The sequence below is a fragment of the Plutella xylostella genome, chromosome Z, assembly GCF_932276165.1.
Source record: "Plutella xylostella chromosome Z, ilPluXylo3.1, whole genome shotgun sequence".
In the NCBI taxonomy this organism is placed as follows: domain Eukaryota; kingdom Metazoa; phylum Arthropoda; class Insecta; order Lepidoptera; family Plutellidae; genus Plutella; species Plutella xylostella.
Window position 1 is genome coordinate 10,155,836 of NC_064012.1, and position 24,039 is coordinate 10,179,874.

Sequence of the window (24,039 nt, forward strand, 5' to 3'; positions counted from 1 at the left end):
GCGTTATATTATACTTCCCGGGATAAGATCTTCAGCAGAATATTGTAGGTACTTATAACGAAACATTAATACTAATATTTTTTTAATAAATCACTGATATGCATAATTACATAAGTCCGTGGTTAACATAGCAAATCATAGAAAAAGTGGGGGTAAAAGTCAACTGGGCATGCAATCGAAACTCGTAAAATGAACCTGTTACCTTATTGGGAGCAGCAATGCCGAGCAAAAATAAAATTGCGACGGTCACGGTTCTTCCCAATTAGTCAGGGGCGATCAGTTACGCGGGGTGGGGAAGGGAGGGAAGGGGATAGGAGACATTTTGATATTTATCAGATGCAGGGGGGCTAACCAGGCGCGACAAATTAAACACAATGTCACGCCTTGACAGTTGATTCGAAACGCGCACGCGCCTAGCTAGTTTGCATGTGCGTACAGCTTAAAATTTTACTTTTCAGCAGTAGGCCCTCAGTTGGATTAGCGTTTATCACCACGACGGATACCAAATTATAGAATAGAATAGAAAAGAAAAGAATACTCTTTTTTTGCACCATTAAAGAAAACCTTACAAAATCACAACTTATATATAACATAGTACAAAAAAGGCGGTCTTATTGCTTAAAGCAATCTCTACCAGACAACCTTTGGATGGAAGAGACACTTAAACAGTACACTTATAGTAAGATAATAAATACGAAAATTCATTTAGAGAAAAAAGGGTGTTGTACCATAAAACAACAAATTCGTTAAATTATCCTCTGTAGGACTAGAGAGGAGGCGTATGTATCCTACAGAGGACTATTAAAAGTGTTGTTTTAATAGAGAGATGATACCTGAAGGATATTGATTATTTAACATTCAATATCAGGATATCTGTCTTGAAACATTTATTTTTCAGGCCGAGAATCGAACCCGGGTCCTTTGGCCAACAAGAATGATGGTACCTACTCAGCACTGCGTCAACCCGAATACTAATAATTAAACCGCTCAGTTTAAAAATCAAAAACACTGATCTTTCAGAACACTAAATCTCCGAATGGGGAAGAACTATCGATACGCTATCCGGCCTTGGATGTTGACATAAATAAGTGTGACTAAATTACAGAATGTTGTCCTTTTCGTCGATCCGGCTCGTCGAATGCACCCGAGGGGCGTATCGCTGGTGACAGGTGGAAGCCGCTGTGGTGACTATCATGTTTGTGTAAGTAGGTTCCTACACTATTCTGCTAGTATAACACACTCGCGAGCAATGAAAAAGTTCCACCTGCTATTTACGTTCCAATTGTCGCTTAATTGGAAATTTTTCATTGCTAACGAGGGCGCGAGTGTATTATAGACTAAAAATTGTTTGTTTTTTTTTTAAATCAAATTTAGAAAGCTCACATCGTGAGTGGAAATCTTTTAAGGCGAAGCAAAGCTCCCGGAAAAGCTTGTTAAAAGTTAAGAGGTTATCTATACCATAGCGATGAACTCGAAAATTATTTAAGCACGTAATGTAAATCAGCGACCAAAATATTATGCAATTTCTCTAAAGTTTCAATAATTAATAAAAAAGGATGGTCTCTGTCACCATGGCCACCCTACTCGGCAGCACGTGTGCACCCCGCTCGCCATCACCCTGTATAGCAAAAGGCATAAATTTGGGATCGCCATTGTACTGTGACGTCACTTGTCCCAACGCCCCGTATTTTCACAACCATATTTTATTGGAAGGAATATCGGATCCGAACGCAAGTGATATAAATTTTATAGATCATCCGTGGGTATAGGTAGGTACGTAAGTATATACTTGGTAGCTTTATCTAGGTACATTTTAATAATTACTTAAGTGAGTATAATGTCTAAAAATGAGTGCACTCTGTAGTTTTTTAATGATAAATGTTGAACCGAAGGTTTACAGTAAATATTGCAAATGTTGATAAAGTTTAAAACTGAAGTACTAAGTATCATCTAAAATTTTATTTAATAAAAAGTAAGTAAATTTGCAATATGCTATTTTTGATATAATTTTTTCAGCAGAAAGGAGCTTACAAAATCGGTCGAATGAAAGCTGACATTCAATACAGGTACCTAACCTACGGTACCTAAGTTTTATGTTTAAAATACATACACGGAGGCAATTAATTATAGGTTTGGTTAGCGCAGCATGTACGAAATTTGGTTTTTCAGAAAATGTAGTGATACTGATACCCCAAGAACTTTGAATTGCCTCTGTAGGGCACGACACGTAATTTTATACAATAGCCATATTTGTATCATTTTTATGATCGAAAACGCTGCTACACAAGTGGCGTCGTAGGTAAATACTTTCCTGAAAGAATATGAACTTTGATAAAAGTTCCCAAATCATAAAAACACGCACGTGTACAAAAATCATAAATAAAATACAATATTACAAAACTTTATCAGCTTATCACTGTTATATATCACGACCGTATCAGCACTTGACTTGACAGTGATCGTGATAAAATCGGTTCAATTACTTATCTCACACGATAAATCCTAACTTTTTTTAGGACACCTAAGTATCTAGGACCTTTCTAGGACATTATGTAGGTATTCTAATATTGTTCGCCTTTCTGATATACCTATGTAAACAAAGAGGTTTGTTATCGACGGAGATAAGGCAAATGATGATGAGGTAAACAACCAGATTCAAGGGAAACCAAAAGTATTCATCACTCGAATATTTTCCCTGCGGGAATCAAACCCGCGGCTGGGAGCTTCGGAAGCAGATTCACTGCCGCCTGAGCTACAGTTTTGTCATGGTCCTGCTATCTAGAATTAAGCTTCTTTCAGGTTTGTAACGATAGTCTGAAAAATACCAGCCTGTATATGTATTTATAAGTCCCTGCTGTGCTTGTAGGTAGATTAAATAAAGCTCCAAGATGGTTCCGTAGGGTGCTCTAGAACTAATTGAAACAAAGTAAAGGATTCTTTGTATAGTGTAGTGTCCTCGTAGGTGTACTTATGTATACATTTAGCATTTTTGAAGACAAATTTCAAGCGTCTAACTTAAGCGGCTTAGATTTTTTTAATTTTGCAAAATCCCGTCTTAGTGAGCACTAGTCCTAAAAGGAACCCCCATACAAAATTTCAGACTCCTAGCACTTGTAGTTTGTGAGGTTTCGTGATGAGTCAGTGTATACGTGACCTTTCGCTTTTATAAATACAGGGTTTTCCAAATGTCAACGATATGCCTTAGAGGCCTGATAGACCAGCTCATGAGTGGCCAGAATATCATAATATGACCTCTGTAAAAATTCGATAGTTTTCGAGATATTGACACTTTTATAAATTTGCTGAAAATCGACACCACCTACAGTCTAATTAGTAGTCCGACGGAATTCTGACAGTTATAAATTTTTGACATGTCAGAGATCACAAACCTTTTTTGACTGGGTAATTTTTTCAATACGAGTCTGAACATCAGTTGTATCCGGACAATTTTCTATATTATATTTTTAAATATTTAGAATGAGGGTCTTTACGTTAGGCGCAAAAGAACCACGAGGACGCTTCTTTCTGGGAGAGAGAAAGTCTGACTCTTGTGCTCTGTCAGATGGAGCTGCTTCCCGGGAAGGGCCAGGTTGTGGCTCCATAACGTTTATAAAAATCAACAAACGATCACAACGCGAAAGGTCAACAATAAGAAACCGGCCAAGTGCCAGTTGGACTCGCGCACTGAGGGTTCGGTACAAGTCTACTTACCTGAGATATTTTTCCTAGGGTGGTGACAGACAGACGGACAACAATAAGGGTTCCTTTTTTCCTTTTGAGGTACGGAACCCTAAAAAAGAATTGTAACAATCGGATCAATCGTTTCCGAGATATTCGTGGACATACATACCAACAAACATATAAACATACTTATACAATAAAAAAAAACATATTTGTTTATTAGGCTTAATGGATTGTCATATGTGAATATGGTGCAGTTCCAATAATGCTACATACCTACATACCGAACATATTATTATGTACTTACTGAATTGAGAATATTTTATTTGAAATCGATTAAAAAGGTTTGTTATCCCTTAATTTAATAGCAAGTGATGCCATGCTAAAGAATAAAATAAAGTAATTAAAATTAATTCGATACAATGGTCGTGAGTCGTGATTTTACTTAATATTATAAATGCGAAAAATTTGTGAGTATGTGTGTATGTATGTATGTGTGTATCTTTGTAACTTCTTCACGTCAAAACGGCTGAAACGATTTTAATGAAATTTGGAATGGAGTTAGCTGACTTCCTGGATAAACACATAGGCTAATTTTGATCGCGGAATTCCCACGGGAAAACTAATTAAGGTGAAGCGAAGCTCGTGGCAACAGCTAGTATTGAAATATTTGTTATTTTTGTATTACCTACTTCACTTAATCAAGTAAATATTTAGATTTATCTTCTTGTATGAAAACATTAAAAAAATATTGCCCTGAAATGGATCCAATTTTTTCCTTTTTTCGGTGAAGAGCTTTTTTAGTGGTATCACTAATGAAATGTCAGAATTCCGCGGAATTAAAAATTAGAGTATATTTTATTTTATCTCATTCCAACATGACCTACCCTTAATACAATCAGTCAGATAAATTTCCTCAATCAATTTTACATCGAGGTCGTTTTGTATACTAAAATGGCAATAACTTTTTTCTTCATTAAAACAATAGCATCGTTTTATACGATTTTGAAATCTGCATTAAATGAGCAATTTTTTAAAATAAGGTGCCAATCACTATTGCGTGGTACATTTTTTTTTAAGTATGTAGAGTCACCATGGAAGTAATAGAGTCACAGTTGCTTATAAAAAATATGATTACCTTCTATGACTTTGAAAACTGTGTTTTTTTTAACATACAGCATTACTCGTTATATTTTTTGGGACACCTGTATACATTGATAATTATAATTGGTCCGTTGGATTGCTGGGTCGTAATCATTGAGTAATTTGAGTATACACTAGATGCACTAGGGCTAGGGGGTACACCCATTTCGTGATTGGGTAGTTTGGGTACACCGGAGTCCGCGTTGTTCTATGGTGGAGATGGCGCATCCCGTGGCTACTCGGTTTTATTCTGAGGTCTCTCTAGATTAATTTTTAAAAAATCATTAAATTTCATCTGTCTACCAACTTGTCAAATAACAAAAATAAACAAATAAACAAAAACACATGCCAAACAAGAAATAATTAAAATTGTTATAAAAAAATCTATAAATAACTCAAAATAATATTATGGTCACATAGCAATATATTACGAAATCAATTATACAATATACCTACCTACTGTTATATTAGAACCATCCATAATCCTTTTATAGACATAATTAGAAATCACCAAGCATGGCCACATATCAATGGTAAAAATACTCTTATACTTATTAAATTATCTAATTTGATTACGACATGATTACTCATTAAATATCCTGTATATTATTCTAATCCCATAGCGCCTGCACTTGTCAGGCCGACTCCAAGCAATCGCGTCAAACGGCCAACTTACCGCTCATATGCATGGTTCCCCGCGACGGCCGCACTCCTGGCCAGAAAAGACCAGAGAAGCCAGAACGTTCCTCCCGACTTGCTTCCTCAGATAGTTTCCACTTCCTGGATGAGGCGACGATCAAGAAACACTTCAAGCTCCCGCCCAGGGCTTTGTACCTGGATCCGTTTAGGCGGCCATTGATAACCTTCCCCATAAACGAAGACGATATACCTAACTTCAGCATGGATAGGAAAGCTAAAATCAACCAGATGATCCTGGACGGTTTACTGCCCGCAAGCGCGGCTATCTCGGCTCCTAGTGTGTTTGTAAGTTTTGTTTGTAACTTTCAACTATAGATTAATAAGAATAGAAACATATGGGGACAGGTCACACACGGCCACCTGACCACAAACTAGGAAGAGCCTGTAATAGGGGTATGGGACAGCTGATATATCTACACAGATAGAAAGAAAAACATTTCTTATACTTACTTAGTTATTTATATTTTATTAACATCCAAGACCCGCGTAGAAAAATCTGTCTTTAAACAGATGACTATGTAGGTATTCCCAGCCGGGAATCACACCCGGGACCTTCGGCATAGCACTCAGGGTCACTAACCACGACACCATTCGGTCGTCAAACATTATTATAATAAGTACATAAAGTAAATACGCTATTGTTTTATCAGCCCTACCCAACGAGTTCTGAGCTCAAGAAGAAGAAAGAAGATGTTGATGAAGAGTTGGTGTACATTCTACAGCTGCCCGACTGGGAGACCCGCTGCCCCGTACACGGTGACGTCATAAAGACACCTAGGTAACTATCTAATTCACCTTAAAATAAAATTTATCCATAATTCCGATATATTATGCCTTGGAGCTTAGCAAACTTTGGGACTGAAATATTTTCTACCTTTTTTGGCATAAGATTTATTTGCCTAATCTCGTATTGCATAGTAACGTTTGGTCAAAGTCTCGTTACGCCGAAAATCGTATGGCATAAATCTCGTTTAGTAAAAAGTTATTTCGCATAACATTGTTTAGCCTAATAATGGTATGGCCAAATCTTGAATAGCCTAATAATGCTATGGCATAGGTTTATACAAAGTAATAATATTCGTTTGGCTTTAACTTTGACGGAGCGTCTCCCTACATAGCGCAAACTGGTGCCTTGTATTGTTTCCGCTGTTTGGAAAACGCTCCGCTCCGCTTCGCTGCGCTCCGCTTTGATTTTTATGAACATGTGCACCTAACACGCTCCTCCTCGCTTTGCTCGTCGTCGCACCTATTTTTAGGTTTCAATCTCATGGGGTTTGTAATAATTATATTGGTGGTTAACTTTCGATTTTTTGATCAAACAACATCGTGATTTTCGGGATGTAGGAGAAAAATACCACAATTTGTACATTTACTACATACTTAATATATTATTTATTAAGATAACATTAGGAGAAACAAGATTATACCTATGTATAGACGAACATAAATTTGAGCAAACGAAACTTAGGTGTTTAAAGATTGTGCCTAAAGAGTTTTAGACGAAACGAGCCTTATGCCACATAAGTCTTGGCAAAGTGATGGTTCGGCCAAAAAAGTTTAGACCATACGAGTTATGCGAAATGAGTTTTGGTCAATAAAGATTATGCGAGATGAGCGGAACCCAGGAAAAACATCTGCTTACGCCATCTATTTCATTGTTTATGTATTAAATTCGTTAGCGCCATCTAGTGTTGAATTGCCGTAACGCATTCATCTCGGCTCGGATTATAAGTTTTAAAAGCGCCATCTATTATTTAAATTAAACAATTGGTGGTTTTAATATTTATTATGTTGCCAGCATTTTTTTATTTTTTTTGGTACAGTGAAACTATAAAGTCCTGAAATTAATGTTTGAGGAACTAAAATTTTCAGGAGCCTGGCACCATTAGAAAAGAAACATAAAAGTCATAACAATTGTTTATGGCAGTTGGCGGTTGGCTGTTTTTTCAATTTTCTTATTAATTATTAGGATAATCTAGATAAAAACAACTATTTACGCTTGTTTGCAATTAGGAAGAAGAAGAAAAATATTCGTAGTCAAGCTAGGGAAGTTATTTATCGAGTTTATATACAATGTTTAGCGGAACATGAAGCTGGACACATTTTGTCGAATTTGGAGGATGTTTACGCTCGTACAGCGTCTATGACGGGTATGTAACATTGTACAAATTGTAATAATTCATTTTTTATCAGTACCAACGCTTCATTTATCGATAAACCTAGGTTTAGAGCCCAAGTCGAACATTGTTTACATACCGCTGGTTGTAGGTTTGAGCTGGTTTAAGTTGAGTCAAACCATAACATTTTGATACTTGAAGTTATATTTTTTGTTTACTTACTAAATTCTCATTCTGTAACTCTGTTTTTCTTAACTTAGGGTGGTTTCAAATAAACATTTTTTATTTTATTTTATAGGAGTATCGGACAGTAAAAGAGGAAAAGAGGGCTCTATAATGGAATATTTCTATCTCCTGGAAGAGACAGAACAGGCCGTCTAAAAAGAGAAATTGATGATTTTACTATGTGTGCCCTTCGTCAACAAATCCGGATATTTTATACAGTTGTAATAACGTTATCTAAATAAATATTTATTGGTTTCACTATTAGCCTTCATATTAACACCTTCTAGCTTGAATAATGAGTTTTTTTTGTGGATGGTAAGTTGTTTTTAAATACAGAAATAGGGTAGGTAGTCACAGGCAAAATTTCAAGTATCAAAGTCAGTTTTGTTTCGCTATATAGGGTTGCTACATGAAAGATACATAGCTGCGCCCTCATTTAATTTCAGGACTTTATAGTTTCACTGTAGGTGTGTTCTAATGCTAGCACCACACTCTTGGCTATTCGTATTTATTATTGGATGTTTGCTGTACTTGCCAAATAAAAAAAATGTAGGAAAATAAATTCAGCAATAATTTTGACGAATATACTGAGTACACATGATAGTTTTGGAAAATACGAATAGCCATGTGGAGTGGTATCACAAAGTTTAAGTTAGGGCTAAATGTAAGGTACGGGAACGTAACTTAACGGAATTACTGTAAATATTAAATTTTAATGTTATTTTACAGATTTATATGGCATTCTTGTAAGAAAGAAGATAAGGAGAAAAAACTACAGTCGAACATCGGTGGAGGACCTCTGAACAGACCAAAACCTTGGATACTCAGCAGAATAACAGACTTTGACTTACAGTCTCAATGGTAAACTGAAAAATTAAAGAAGATCTATGAAAATTTAAATTGTATGATCCTTAGTAATGTACTTATAATAAAAACTAAAGCATTATACTTACGACTTATACCTATGTTCCGTATTTTTTTTTCGCCTTACTGCATGCTACTAGGCTGGTAGAGTACTACCAAACAACTTGGTAGGTACGGAAAGAAAGGTAGCGATAGAAAGAAGAAAGCGGTAACACATGGTTAGCACCTCGCCTCGGCACCCATTCCCACTGTTCGCACTACCACCCATAGTTGACCCTTAGAATAATAATAATAATATCGCGATCTGGCAGCAATGTTTTTTTTAATGCTTTTTAAGTTTTTTAGACACTGATAACCTTTTGTTGCTTTTGTTGATAAATGGTTGTTAAATTTATGTCAAACACTGAGGAAAAAAAACACTACGTTATATCATAGACTAGAATATTGCGTTGTCAAACTGCGTCAAAATCTCATCAGAGTCACAGTTTATGAGAATTTAAATTTTATGTAATTTACCGACTTTATTCAATAATTTATTTCATAATCGACCTGCATAATGGCAGAAGTGGCAGAACCAAAGCTTTTAGATAAACTAGCCGATGTGTAAGTAATAAAACTATAGCTCACTACTTATTACAGTGTCAGGTCAGCCCCAGAGGCATGGTTTTTATTACTTTTTATTTACGTAGGTAGGTAACTAGATAAAATCATAATTATTGAACCGATTCCAATAACACTATCGTATCGCGATTAGCGTTACCACGCATTGGATATAACTAGTTTATCTACGTAGGTAGATAAAGAGCAGAGGTCAATAGAAGTTTAAAGCCTTAAGGCGTATACACACTATTGTAATGTAACATTCAATGTAACTATGTAACAGCTTTGTAACACGCAATGAAAGAATACCTATGGTGCCTGTTTAGTGTTAACGCCTTGCGCGCAGGGACGGTGCAGATTTCTACATAAGTAAATCAAAGTTAGGTAGGTAATAGGTGGTAGGTATAGGTAATTTAAATATTATTTTATATTTATTTGCAGACCTATTCATAAACCTGGTTTTGAGACATTGAGTATGTCAGCTCCTACCATCGTTCAGTTAAACCCTGAGGGAAAATGGGAGAGCAGTAAACTTGGAAGCTTACAGGAAACTCAATTACAGGCTATTGTGCAGCACCTAGTTAATTCAAATGCTATAAATGCTGCTCAAAGTTACTGTTGTCAATGTCTAGATGAAAACAAAGTAAGTCCCTAACTACCTAGGTTGCACGTTGCACTGTAAAACTGTACCTGACTCTTATTTTTATTGCGCTCCCTTGCGCTTTAAACACTGCAAGTGATATGTTAAGTGCATTGAGAAACCACAGCTTTTTGCTAGGTGTTCAGAATTATTCATTGTTATAGGTAGGCTAGGTAAATTATCTTCAGTTTATAATGTGTTTTGGTAAAATGACAAAACCAGTAAGTACCTAGTTAAAGTTAAGTTTCCTCCTCAATTATAGATTTCGTTAGAACTATTTTTCACATTCCAGGCTCCAGTTGGTTTGAAAGGAACCAAATATGTCCCAGTCATAATGATGCCGTTGTACTCAGCTGATAATTGTCCATTCGATGTTGTTGCTGACATGGAAGAAAAAACGGAAACTGAGATTAAAGTTATTAATAGAGATAGCATCGAATCCGCTGGCAAAAATAATAGTGTTACTAAAAAAGATGCGAAAAAGAAAGGGTCTAAAAGTCCCAAAAAGCGACCCTTCCATGTTCAACGATTAACAGATTTTGATTTGATGTCTCAATGGTAGAATTAGAAATTGTGTAGTTAGTTTCAATGTTCAAGAGGTGATTATAATTTTTGGTTGATAAACTTCTTGCAAAACCTATAACAAAATGTGTAAAATAAATTTAATCTAAAACACAAGATTTCGAAAAGAAAGAAAATATTTTTTTTTCTTCGATGACTTTTCTTAGATTTTTGTGGTGTTTCATGTGTTTCATTAATTTGGTGTTTAATGCCCACAGAATAAATAAAATAAACTTAGGGTGGATTCGTCCAAACATCTCGTTACACGAGAATAACTATACCGGAATAAAATTTATACGCGAGTAAATATCTGGGATAAGTACATATGCATTCTACCAAGTTATACCATGATTAATTGAATGAACGAGGAACGAAACTATACTGCAACTAAAATAAAAATAGCTGGGTTTTCAAAGCATGCAATAGAAATGACATGCCAACTTAGTCTGAATGGATTATAATAGTAGGAAATTGTTTATGTTTTAATATTTTATTCGCTGTTGTTATTCTGAGAATTTGCCTTTTAACGTACTTTTGTTTATGATTTGACAGATGTGTTTATATGTCATTATGACGGTTTTCTAATCAGCTGATGTACTGCCGCCATTACAAAATTACTCTCGGATAAGCTCGTTACACGGTAAATTTTGGCGGTATAACATTTTATTCTTGGCATAAGCTACTTATCTTGGTTTCAGGTTTGGTAGAATGCAAAATCTGCTTACTCGCGAGTAACTGGTAGTTTACTCTCGAGTAAAAAGTTACTCGACGTTGGTCGAATCCGCCCTTAGTTTTGTAAAAAGTTGTACCTATCTGTTTTTCTTGCTCTCGTTATAACTAACTAAGATGTTATCAACTTTACTAAACTCCAGAGTCAGTTATTTGGTTTCACCGATTGTACCTCAGTATGGTACCGGAAGATAGAAAAGAAACCAGTTCCGTAAGTTGTTAAATTTACGTAGAATTTTATTAACTTATGGATCTGAGTCGCGAGCACAAGTTTCGAACCTCCGTTAAGGAGTCTACACACCAAACCCGCCGACCCGCCGACACAGCCCGGCGGCTTGGTGTCGGCGACTGTAAAGTTGTACTGATTTCTTGCCGCCGACTAACTCACTGACACAGCCCCATGACACATGTTGGCGGGTTGGCGGGTTTGGGTCGCCGACAAGAAGCCGCCGGGCTGTGTCGGCGGGTCGGCGGGTTTGGTGTGTAGACTCCTTTAAAGCTGTGTATCGTCAACTGTCACTGTCAAAATGTAAGGCAAATTTAGTTCCAAAAGTGACATTTGTTTTTTCCATATGTTAAAGGTGAAATTTCACCAAACGCTAAACTTATTTAGTAGCCTGTCATACGTCTGTCAGTACAAAATGTATTTAAAATTTGATTAAATACGTTTAGCGTTTAGTTATACTCAACAGCGCAGCTTTTTTTTAGATGCCGGCTAAAAAAAATGCAGTGCTGTTGAGTATGAAGTCAACTATAATCTATGGTGGTTTGTCTATAAAATCAGCCCTAAGTACTTTATAATATACCTAGTTGTTACTACCTACTTTATTTTTCCTCTGTGGGTTTTTTTCTTCCTGCTCCACGTACTAACAACAACATGATGGTCTTTATCCATACATTTTTGCCAGTCTTCCTTTATTGGTAAGTCTAGCGTTACAAGTAATGCACTGCCACCGCTTAAACAGTAAAATAAAACTCCCAATAGTTAGTCCAAGTTAGTCCTACGTTGGTGAGTCGCCACCTAGCGGTAAGTATAAACACAATGTCCTACCTACTAATAACGCTTGAACGTTACAATAGTCCCTCTATGCTCATCCATCCGATAAATCCAGGGCAAATCTGCATCCATCCACATGGCACATCACTACGATCACAGAATAGACAAGATATCTGATAATATGACAGTTGACACTGACATTAAATTTGATAGGAAATTGGACGTTTGCAATGACGTTTGTCATTATGTCACTAGCTCTGAGCTCTCTTCACTTGGTTTTTAAAAAAACAAGAATGAATAGCAAGCGTATGCCGAAGAAAACATAAAAATGTTAACCGTAAAGAAATTAACCGCTGGTGTTCAAACAAAATTGTATTCAGTAAAACCTAAAGAATGTGCTGGTCTAAATACCAGTAGGCTGTTCGGTAAACAATCCTCCAACGATCTTGTGAAGATTTGCAGATCTTTTTCTGTGTTGCACAATCTTACTTGTAATTCACGAAATCCGGTATGTATTGAATCCCAAAATATCTTATTTTATAACATTATGCAATTTTGTGAAGTAATTTTCCTTGATTAGGTACTGAGCGCTTGTATGAATAGATACAATTACATTTTGAAGCTTGCACTAGCATTTGTAAGTAATTATACTAGGCGCGACTGTTTATGTTGTGTGGTGAGGTATAACCTTCAAAAACTCTTTACTTTAATTAACCTTTATTTTTAAATACTAAACACATAAAATATCAACAAAATCACAGCTTGCGAGCCTAATAAGCGATTTCTTTTTAAAACTACCCTGTGTATTTGCCATGACATCTGTTCAATGTACAGCCTAAAAAAAAATTTGAAAACATTAATGGAAACTCTAACATATCCTTAATCTTAGAAAGAGACCCATGCCGCGGCAGTGAGGATGTGATCGAGGCTTTGGCAATGATAATAACTTATTTTATTATATAAAATATTTCTTTCAGCAACTTCGTCATTTCAATTCTGAGTATAAGGCAGCATGTTCCTTATTGAGACGATCAAATCTGCCGAACCTGACCACCTTTCTCAATAACCATGCCAGCTATAGAGGCTTACACACAACACCTAGTGGACAGAACCAGGATGATAATAAAAAGGTATCTATTTTTAACCTCTTTTTTTAGAAGTGCCATGGCATAAATGATATTATCTTATATTTTCATTCAAGAAGCTGTGGGTTAGAATCTTTGCATGTAGTGAATATTTGCATATAAATAAGTTCAATTTATGTTCAAATTAAACCACATACTCTTAAACCCTTAATCTTAATAAAGCCACAGCCACTTAAATGCTGGTTAACTGCGGGTGGGATCCATATACATATCATATATGTAGAAAAATATTGTGAGGAAACCTGTATATACATAGAGTTAGCACCAACCTACCAATAAGCAGTGGACCAAGGTGGTGGGAAAAGGTCCAAGCTAACAAAAGCAAGTTTTCCTAAAATAAAAAAATAAATAGCAAACCTATTCTTTTTCCATCTTCCTAAACCCAAACAATAATATTTTAAAACTTATCTATTTGTGATTTCAGAAAGAAGATGACAAGAACAAGAAAGAAGATGAAGGTTTGCCATCGTTGATGATGAAAGTGGCCTTCTGGATGTTCACAACCTGCATCCTGGTCATAGCCAGCACCCTGCTAGTCCCCGGAGACAACACTCAAAATGAGGTTAGAGGATACAATTCAAATTAGCTAATCCATCAGAAACATTAAAAACACTCTCTTGGCATATTGTCATGGTGTCGGGATTGTCATATTATATGCAAAATTTTAACACCTATAAAACTTCCATAAACAAGTGTTTAGTTGCAAATATAGAAAGCTGCATGTGGGAAGCTAAACTTTTGCTGTGTAGTTAAAAGCTAACATTTTAGTAACCATTTGAGGTTGAAAAAGTGAATTTTGGGCCTCAAAGCCAGTTTTTTACTTTAGTATTATTTGCATTTGTTGCATGGAATTTAATTTTGGTATATTTTTCAGCTAATAAGGTATGTGTCATGGAATGAGTTTGTTTACTCCATGCTGTCGAAGGGCGAAGTTGAGGAGTTGATAGTCCGTCCTGACCTGGAGGTGGTCACCATCATCCTGTACGAAGGAGCCGTCATCAAAGGAAAAAGGGTAATATTTTTTACAACAATTTTATCATTTGTCTTACAGTGGAATAGTAGAAACTGTAGAGAGTTATTACCATAATGTCCACGTTTGGCAGGATCAGATAGGATCTTGGTGTCCCTATCGGATAATGATGAATATGATCTGTCTTTAAACAAACATCTGCCCTGGCCGAAGATCAAACCTGGGACCTTTTTGGGGTCACTAACGGCGACACCTTCCTTCTATTACTTTATCAATTAAAACACTTTCATCATCAACACATTATAATACAAACCTGTTTTCAGAACATGCACCGAGTGTATCATATGAACGTCGGAGATATCCAGCGGTTCGAGGAGAAACTCCGGGAAGTAGAACAGCAGTTGGGAGTAAAGGAGGGGGTCCGGGTGATCTATGATAGGAACGGAAGTGTCGCCGGCAAGATCATAACGACGCTTCTGATTGGAGCTGTCATACTGTCCTTCTTATACTCTACGAAGTCTCGAATGAATATTAACTTGGGAGGATTTGTGAGTACCTGTTTTGTTAAAATTAAATTAAATAGATTCAGCGAGCTGAGCTTCTACTGGTATTGATTTGCTATTTTATGTGGGGCTTTTTTGTTAGTTGGTTGGTAATGTGTACAGTTAAAAAGCCATGCCAGTCTAAACAGCAGTTGCACTGCATGGATTATTTTAATAATTTTGGTTTAACAGCATGTAGTCATAAATTAGATAGTTCAAATCAATAATCGAATATAATGAAACCTGTTTTACACATGTAATATTTTATTTAGTTCAATCATCTTTAGAGTTTCTTCTTCTGATATTCTGTGTTTATTATTTCAGAGTCAACTTGGTCGAGCTAAGTTCACGTTAGTAGATTCTATGACCGGACAAGGCAAAGGAGTGAAGTTTTCAGATGTGGCTGGTTTGAAAGAAGCTAAAATCGAAATTATGGAGTTTGTTGATTACCTGAAGAGGCCTGAACATTATAAGAACTTGGGGGCTAAGGTAAATTATCGTTTTAACTAATTATGTATACATGATAATAATAGCCAGCGTGAAATAATGTTTATGACATGCCTACTTTCTTAATATTGAACACATATTCAACATTTCTTGTCTTGGTTATAGCTATGCGCTTTCATTTCAGGTTCCGAAAGGGGCACTACTGTTGGGCCCGCCTGGTTGCGGCAAGACCCTGCTGGCCAAGGCAGTGGCTTCTGAGGCTAATGTGCCATTCTTGTCTATGAACGGATCGGAGTTCATCGAAATGATTGGTGGCCTCGGGGCCGCTAGGGTCAGGTAAATGTTTCGTCTGTATCAATGATGATATGATATGGTTTACAATAATAGTGTGTCAATCAGATTGGTAACAACTTTAAATAAAAGTGATTTTTTGATAGCGGTGCCATATTGCGTGAAATAAATAAAATGACGACATGACGAACTTGATGTCGTAGGCTTGTTACATATAATTTCGACAAAAAGTCGCATTAGGAATGCAGTATACTTATAAATACCAACGCAAGACGGATTATTTCCTTACATTTACCAAACAACGACCACTCGTCATAGAATTGGAAAGTTTTAGACAACATTAATGGCTAGCTCAGAAGCTTTAAGTTATGTGCTTCTTCCGAAACTTTTCATTACGCTGCAGTGACACCCCTATCATCACACCCTTCTCCCAATCCGCAGAGACCTATTCAAAGAGGCAGCAAAACGCGCACCATGCATCGTCTACATCGACGAGATGGACGCGGTGGGTCGCGCCCGCGCCGGCGGCCCGCAGAGCTTCGGCCCGGGCGGCGGCGAGTCTGAGCAGACCCTCAACCAGTTGCTGGTGGAGATGGACGGCATGAAGAGCAGAGAGGGGGTGGTGGTGCTCGCCAGTACTAATAGGGCTGATGTGCTGGATAAGGTAAGGGTTGTCATCGTTATTAAGCGGTTTATACACTACCGAGCCACGGATCGCGGATTTAGGTACTATATTACGCTCGATGAGGCCTATGTATGAAAGGGTAGGCGGTAGTTTTTTTCTGTATAAATTGGTCAATTTTGCATACATTACTTAGTAATTCGCGGTCCAGTGTGTGGATCGCCTAAGTCTAAGGTTTAGTCATTAGGTCATGTACAATCAAGTAGTATTAATACTAGAAAATTTTGATATTTTGCATCAATACGAGGGCGGGTCAATAAGTCCGTGACTTTTTGAAGAAAATACTGGTTTTTGGATAATTTTATTTTTTATTTTTCAACGTAGTCTCCTTTGAGCACTATACACTTTGTCCAAGGTTTCTGCAATTTTTTTATGCCTTCCAAAAAATGAGGTTTCTCGAGGTCATCAAAATACCCACCTTGGCCTTCTTTGGCGCCGATTCACCCCGAGAAACCCACTGTTTAGACTGCTGTTTGGTCTCTGGTGTGTTGTGGTGGATCCACGTTTCATCCACGGTTACAAAACGGCGCAAAAACTCGTCCGAATTTCGGTTGAACTAAGCCAAACACTCCTCTGCGAAGTTGTCATTCGGTTGCGTTTGTGACCAAACGCGGCACCCATCTTGTGGAAAGCTTTTTCATACCCAAGTGATCATTCAAAATTGAAACCACTGAGCCACGTGATATCCCTGTGGCTTCCACTATCCCTCTCACTTTCAATCTCCGATCGGCCAACACCATGTCGTGAATTTTTTCAATCATTGCAGGTGTAGAGACCTCAACTGGGTGCCATGGACGTCCGGCATCTTCCGTACTTGTACGGCCAGAACGGAATTCAGTAAACCACTTTTTACCATAGATATTGATGGTGCAGATTCCCCATAATCTTTATCAAGCTTAGCCTTGGTTTCAGTGATGGTTTTTTTCCGCCAAAAATCATGCTTAGTCAGCACACCATACCTTTTATAATAGGATGTTGGCACATGTTGTTGTTTTACGAGTTTATTTTTCTTTCTTTCAGGCTTTATTACGACCGGGCCGCTTCGACCGCCACATTCTTATAGACCTGCCGACACTGATAGAAAGAGAAGAAATATTCGAGAGACATCTCAAGAATATCGTCCTTGAACCTCTTCCAGCTTATTACGTGAAGAGGTAAGAAGTAAACAATTATCATTATTTTACGTGCAAGGAACGTAGAATAAACCATATGCCACACCGCCATCTAGGGTGAAAGTGAACTATGCGGACGTTTCAGGTTATTTGTAAGCTCTCGGTGTTAAACGAAGCATATAATGACGTGTAAAGAGGTGAAGCGATGTTAGAATGCCTAGCTCGCTCACTTCACTAGATGGTGGTGTAACCTGCGCTTAAGGCACTTAGGATTCCTCAGAAGGCAAACTGTTATCCCGTTGCTACGCGCGAAAATTAAGCAGTGAAAGCAAAACAAGTAAATAGCAGGCGTCGGGAACAGTTACCCTGTTGGGGAACGCAACTTTAGTATCTACAGTTTGGCTATAACAGAGTACATATCTTGCATTGCATCATCTATCTATACAAAATACATGCTATGTCAGCTACCTACATAAACCACCTACCCTCCCACAGACTAGCCTACCTAACCCCGGGGTTCAGCGGCGCGGACATAGCCAACGTCTGCAACGAGGCGGCGCTGCACGCGGCGAGGCACAAGCAGAGCGTCGTCAAGACTGCTGATCTGGAGTATGCCGTGGAGAGAGTCGTCGGTACGTTGCTTGTCCATTATACTTACTTACTTACTTATTCCCTAACTCCGCTGGGGAGCAAAGGGGCAAAGGGCCGAAGTGAAGCGCCGCCATTCTTTAATGACCGCCTTTTCTTGGGCCAGCTCAGAAACATCCGCCCAAGACATCCCCGCCTGGCCCATTTCCTTGTCTGTCTCCCCTGTCCATTATAGGTATAATAAAAAGAAGAGATATAAAATTGGTCCATAACTGGCGAAGATATCGGTGAGCATACAGAAAAAAAATACCTACAGTCGAATTGGGAACCTACTCCTTTTATTTGAAGAAGCCAAAGAACTTCGGAGAAGAAGAGGAAGAAGTTTGTCAGTACTAAAAAGAGTTTCGGCTAACCCCGGGCTCAGCGACGCGGCGGCGGCGTAGATATAGCTGTACCTCAGAGGTAAACAGTAATAGGTCCACTTTTTTTTTGGTTCTATTACTGTCTTCCTCAGAGGTGCAGAGATAGTCAACGTATGCGACGAGGCGGCGCTGGCAGAGATTCTTGAGATGAGACGAGTGTTTGTTTATGAAAATAAAGAAGTGTAGTGTATTGTTTAGCTGCACTTTTTAAAAGCCATTTTCAGAGATATCGGTTCTGTCTTTCTTGAGTTATAACTCAAAGAATTTTGAGTCATGTATAACTCAGGGATTTCAAGAGAATCGGTGAGAACCGGAGAAGGACATCTAAGGTACTTCTGAATCCCTGAATTCCCATTTTTTGTGTGAAACCCGCGCAATAGCTAGTTCTATAATAAAGTCTAAAAACTTTTTAGATAATAGCTGAAGGTCATTGTATTTCAGATAGAAGAACCTTTCTTATATCTTTCTGCTGTGAAAGAATGAGTACGTACTGGCGAATTATTTTTATTTTATTATATTTATCTTCTCCTCAGATGCAAAGCGAAATGCAAAATCCATGTTGAGAAAGAACGAACCATTGATTTTTTCGTCGCAGTGCGCCTGCTAAATTTAAATTTTGTGTGTATCGTTTGAATTATGAATTTCACGGGAAAAAATATAAGGCGAAGCGAAAATCGCGAAAAGCTGTGTTGTACTTTTACTTTTTTCATGTCTATTTTCTCTACTTCGATTGCATCACTCATGGTATTGTAATCTATTAAAATGAGGAAACAAAAGTGGTATCGAGTCGAGCAGTCGTCGATTGTTTATTGAAAAAGGCAGTAAGTAAATATGGCAATGATAGTGCGCCTATGCTGTGCGATTTTATTGTTGACTACAATTTACATTATAATGTGACCTGAAGTTTTACTCTTTATATCCCTTTTTTAGATTTTCCCTACAATTTAGGTAAGCAAACAATATTAGTGCCAAGGAAAATACCTTGATATCATTATGAAAAAAATAAGTTATAAACACTGCATACAAATTAGTTTGGATGCCCGGAAACTACACAGTATACCAGCAGTCCAGTAATTATCAACCCTGGGCAGAAGATGGCGCAAAATATTCAAACTATTTAAAGTACAAATGGTTAGTGCTCGTTTCTGGCATCTGTTACGAGTGTTACGACCTAGGAGGACCTAGGTGATTCAATAGTTCATATGAAATGCAACAGATGGCGCCACAGTCATTGAAATGTTTGGTGCGTTCCTGCACAATATGCAGTTCATTGAGTATGGCCAGGCATAGAGAGAAGTACAAATTGCATTGAACCTATTACGCAGAAATTGCATCAGATGTCGCCACTTTGCAGTCACAGTGTTGTATAACAAAGTTTGTGTAAAGTTTGTAAGTGGTCGGAGCTTGCGTCTGGTTATGATAATTACATTGTTTCAGTTGGCATAGCTCTTGGAATTATGTAGGTACCTACGGTATAAATTTTGCTGTAGCGCCGAAATAGTTTTCGGAATAAATTAGCAATTTAATAACGAAGATATTTTCCTTAAAGTATGTTTGGCTAAAGTCGTATGTAGCTTACGCATCAGATAACATGATTATTATAGGTTGATCTTATGAAAAAAACTCCCTGAAATTTGGTATTTGATGATGATCAATTTGAATTCATGAATATAAAAAGCTATTCCTGACATGTATTTTTTAACTTTTACCTGACTGTAACTAACCAAATACGATCTGATTTGTCACACATTCACACTTCTGAAAATACTATAATTTACGTTACCTAATTCTAAGCTATTTCATATAGATTCTTTAATTACTAACTTTACTCTTCATTCTCTACAGATCTTGGAAATACTTAAACATGGTAACACAGCTCAGGAACAAAATTTTTCATTCTTATTCCATTTCCTTTGAAGTCTGTCAATTATTACTTATTGTAAAGACTTCACTTTACAATCCGGAGAAGCTAAAATTGAATTGAGATTGGTTCGGAGAATCGTTAAGTCCTAAAAGGAATGGCGTGCGAATGTACCTAGACTTTCGACTTTCTGACATTAGAAAGTTAATAATGTGCAAGATCTTCTACTATCAGAGACGGAATTGAAATGTGCGTACTTACGAAAAATACATGCGAAAGTTTGTCTACAAAGCCTTGAAGACCGCGAGCTTCACTTCGCCTTAATAAGTTTGCCTGTGGGAATTCCGCGATAAAAAGTACCTTTGTTTTAATCCAGGATGTCAGCTAACTCCATTACCAAATTTAAATAAAATCGGTGCAGCCGTTTTGACGTGAAGAAGTAGCATACACACATACTTACAAACTTTCGCATCCTACTAATATTGTAGGTAAATGCGGCGAAACGAAGCTCGCGGGAACAGCTACTTTGTAATATTATTAGGATTTTTAGCATAACACTGGTACCTAATTCCTCCTATGTAGACTGCATTTTTTTTTCTTTTTCCTATAATTCCAATTTCCTTGCACCCAGGTGGCACCGAAAAACGCAACCACGCCATATCGCCAGCAGAGAAGAAGATAGTGGCATACCACGAGTCGGGCCACGCGCTGGTCGGTTGGCTGCTCGAGCATACTGACGCCTTGCTGAAGGTCACCATAGTGCCGCGGACCACCATGGCCTTGGGATTCGCGCAGTACACCACCTCGGATCAGAAGCTATACTCTAAGGAGGAGGTATGTTAACTATTTAATCAAATCAATCGAATTAATGTCACATTCTGGGAAATTAGATCCATTTTGTCTGGTGTACGAATGTTTCGCCGGGATTTGAGTTCTAGTCAATACTTACTTTGCTGGCTCATCGATAAGAAGTGGGTCTTGGCTTCAGACCCAAGAAGTCGTGGTCTCTATACTGCGCGGTCGGAGAAATTTAGATGGAATTTTGGTATGTAGAAAGATGACACCATGCATGGATAGGTACTGGGCTAGTTATTCTTTTTCCGAAACTTGTAAAAAAACACGTCTCGACTGACCACGCGCAAGATATTAAATACAGATATTTTTAGTTCGAAAGTCAGATCTCGTATAAGATTGAAATGAGGAATATTGCTGGATACTATTATAAAAAAAATAGATTTATTCTCTATTAACTTCCATAAGAAGGTAAGCAACAAATATGTACGTATTTTTTATTGAAAAGGCAGCGAGCGACGCTCTAGCGCCTGAAAGTAACGAACGGGTGCATTGATGTGTCTGTTCCGATTCTGACGTTCGGTGCCAGCTTGTTTAGTGATGTCGTCTCTTTCATGAAATAAATGCTAGTTTGTGGTTGCATCGGTGACTATTTGTTTTTTTTTTTAATTTTTTTCAATGATTGTAATTTTGTATAGGTACCTACATACAGAGTCCAATCATCAGTGTAATTCCCGTCGTGTCGGCAGGTCTATGTACCTAAGATATGTACCCGGCATATAGGTAGGTACTGAGCAAGTTTCAGTATGGGACCTTCTTTAAAATGATTGGATTAAAGTAGACACCGATGTAGAGTTAGCGAAGTTTAGTTAAAACATTCGCGGCAGCCGCACGGTGATTCCGCAAGTTTGTGCAAAACTCTTTCAACTCGACGAAGTTAGTTCGCAAGACCGAACGCCTGTCAAGTGGCGTTGAATAAAGGCAAAGACATTTATCGGGAGGAGACAATATTTCTGCTCCGATATTGCTTATAACGTGGCTTTTGGACTTCATTTATAGTTAATTGCTGGGGATTTTTAAGGTTTGAATATTTTTGGTATTACAACAAAAAACTAGAAACGTTAACAAATATTTAGCGCTGATTGTAACATGTTCGTGGAAAGACAATTCACATTATTGAGTGGCGTCCCCATATATTGAAGTTAATTTCAGCGACATTAGGATAAATGCCGCTAATAATGTGTTGTAGATAAGCTAATTAATACCTAGGGCTATTACTGCTGCTAATAGAGCTCCGATTGCACTTAAGGCATAAACAATGTATCTAATCAAATCTGAGGTTTCAAAGCATTATCGACATCGACACTATGGTATTGAAGAACTTTCGGATCCATAGTGTATATATGCTGTCTTTACTTAGAATTTTCTAACGAAAAATAAATTATGTTTGGTAATTAAATGATGATATCAGCCGAAAAACAATGTTTTTCAATCGTGTCTGGAGGGTTACTCTATAGTACTCTATACTGACGAAAAACGAACGAACTTGAGCTGTCGTGAAGCGAGATAGTCATGGCTCGCGCAGCTGGCTCAGAAACTTCGTTTTTTGTCTTAGAGAGTAAACCCCCGATATCACGCAACCGCTAAATATGTTTGTCGATTGTTGCAGTTGTTCGACCGTATGTGCATGGCGCTGGGCGGGCGGGCGGCGGAAGCCATCATATTCAACTCGATCACGAGCGGCGCCCAGAATGATCTGGAGAAGGTCACCAAGATCGCCTATGCTCAGGTGAGTTAAAAGAAGCTGCATTGAATTTGATATTTGTATAAGAACTACAGTAATTAATCAGTTAGCGATTCTGAGTAGGTACCTATCGACCTTTGTATTGAGTCAATAAATACCACTTAAATATTTCTTATTCTTATTTTCTCGAAAGTTATTTCCTAGTATTTTTAAAAGTGGGTATTTGTATTGTCTAAGTTCCTCTAACCCCTTGAAAGAGTATTTCCGTTGTTGCAAAGTTACTTACATTTTTCCAGATCCGAGTGTATGGCATGTCTCCAACGGTTGGACTGGTTTCATTTCCTGATGAGAAACAGTTTGGCAAGAGTCCCTACAGTAAGACGCTAAAGAATCTTATAGATTTGGAAGCCAGGAAATTGATTGCCAAAGCGTACTACAGAACCGAAGAAATACTGAGGACGAATAACGACAAACTAGAGATGGTAAGAAACATGTTATCAAGTGTACAAAAACTATAAAAGCTGATCCTTTTAGCCGTTTTAAACTATTTTGTATTTAAGGAAACTATTCAATCGAAGTACAATGGAATAGTTTTTTGCCCGCAGTAGCAAGTTTATTTTAGCGTCTAATACAAAATAAGTAAAAATTTAAATAAATTTTAATTGTTGTAGCTGGCAAAAGAACTGTTAAAGAAGGAGACTCTGAACTATCAGCAAGTGCAGGATCTGATCGGACCTCCTCCATTCAAGAAGAAGTTCATAGATCCAGTGGAATTCGAGAATTCGCTTAAGAACCTGGAGCAAGCTGCCAGCGAGGGAGGCGAGACCCAGACCGGAGCCCCGTCGTCGCCCAAAAACACACAAAACATTTTATAACTTGCTTACAAGATTTGTTGTAATTTAAATTGTAGATAAAATCTTTGTAAAATACTGCATCTGCCTAAGCATTTGAGAATAAAAATAAATACTTATTTATGAACTCACTTTGTGGCGTATTATTTTATATTATTGTGGCCAAATTCTGCGTATCAATGACAAAAAATATGTATCATATACTTCAATAAATCACAAATTTTAAATATGTATAGTTTTCTAAACTATATCTAATACATACATGATCTAAAACACCCAACTTACCTTTTCTCGGGATATTGAGAAGATAAAAACATAGATTTATTGTTTTATGAA

The 24,039-nt window shown here is 37.5% G+C and overlaps 3 protein-coding genes across 4 annotated transcripts; all 3 read left to right on the forward strand.

Annotated features, from left to right (window-relative positions):
* Window positions 1-1,178: 1,178 nt before the first annotated feature.
* On the forward strand, window positions 1,179-8,830 carry LOC105394747. 2 transcript variants are annotated; one of them, XM_038122084.2, is made up of 4 exons: window positions 1,179-1,201; window positions 5,448-5,808; window positions 6,174-6,301; window positions 8,595-8,830. In XM_038122084.2, the coding sequence occupies exons 1-4, from the start codon at window positions 1,194-1,196 to the stop codon at window positions 8,728-8,730; spliced, it is 633 nt and encodes a 210-aa protein (XP_037978012.2). In that variant the 5' UTR covers window positions 1,179-1,193; the 3' UTR covers window positions 8,731-8,830. The 2 variants fall into 2 exon arrangements, with proteins under 2 accessions (XP_037978012.2, XP_037978011.2); XM_038122083.2 differs by lacking the exon at window positions 1,179-1,201 and adding an exon at window positions 5,160-5,357.
* A 355-nt stretch (window positions 8,831-9,185) lies between these two features.
* Window positions 9,186-10,687, forward strand: LOC105394744. Its single transcript, XM_011566656.3, has 3 exons — window positions 9,186-9,332; window positions 9,771-9,972; window positions 10,262-10,687. The coding sequence occupies exons 1-3, from the start codon at window positions 9,286-9,288 to the stop codon at window positions 10,529-10,531; spliced, it is 519 nt and encodes a 172-aa protein (XP_011564958.3). The 5' UTR covers window positions 9,186-9,285; the 3' UTR covers window positions 10,532-10,687.
* Window positions 10,688-12,511: 1,824 nt separating this feature from the next.
* On the forward strand, window positions 12,512-23,835 carry LOC105394745 (paraplegin). Its single transcript, XM_038122089.2, has 14 exons — window positions 12,512-12,764; window positions 13,234-13,386; window positions 13,826-13,963; window positions 14,276-14,413; window positions 14,695-14,919; window positions 15,238-15,402; window positions 15,545-15,696; window positions 16,093-16,315; window positions 17,354-17,487; window positions 17,941-18,077; window positions 20,948-21,150; window positions 22,778-22,897; window positions 23,149-23,334; window positions 23,524-23,835. The coding sequence occupies exons 1-14, from the start codon at window positions 12,585-12,587 to the stop codon at window positions 23,725-23,727; spliced, it is 2,358 nt and encodes a 785-aa protein (XP_037978017.2). The 5' UTR covers window positions 12,512-12,584; the 3' UTR covers window positions 23,728-23,835.
* Window positions 23,836-24,039: the final 204 nt, after the last annotated feature.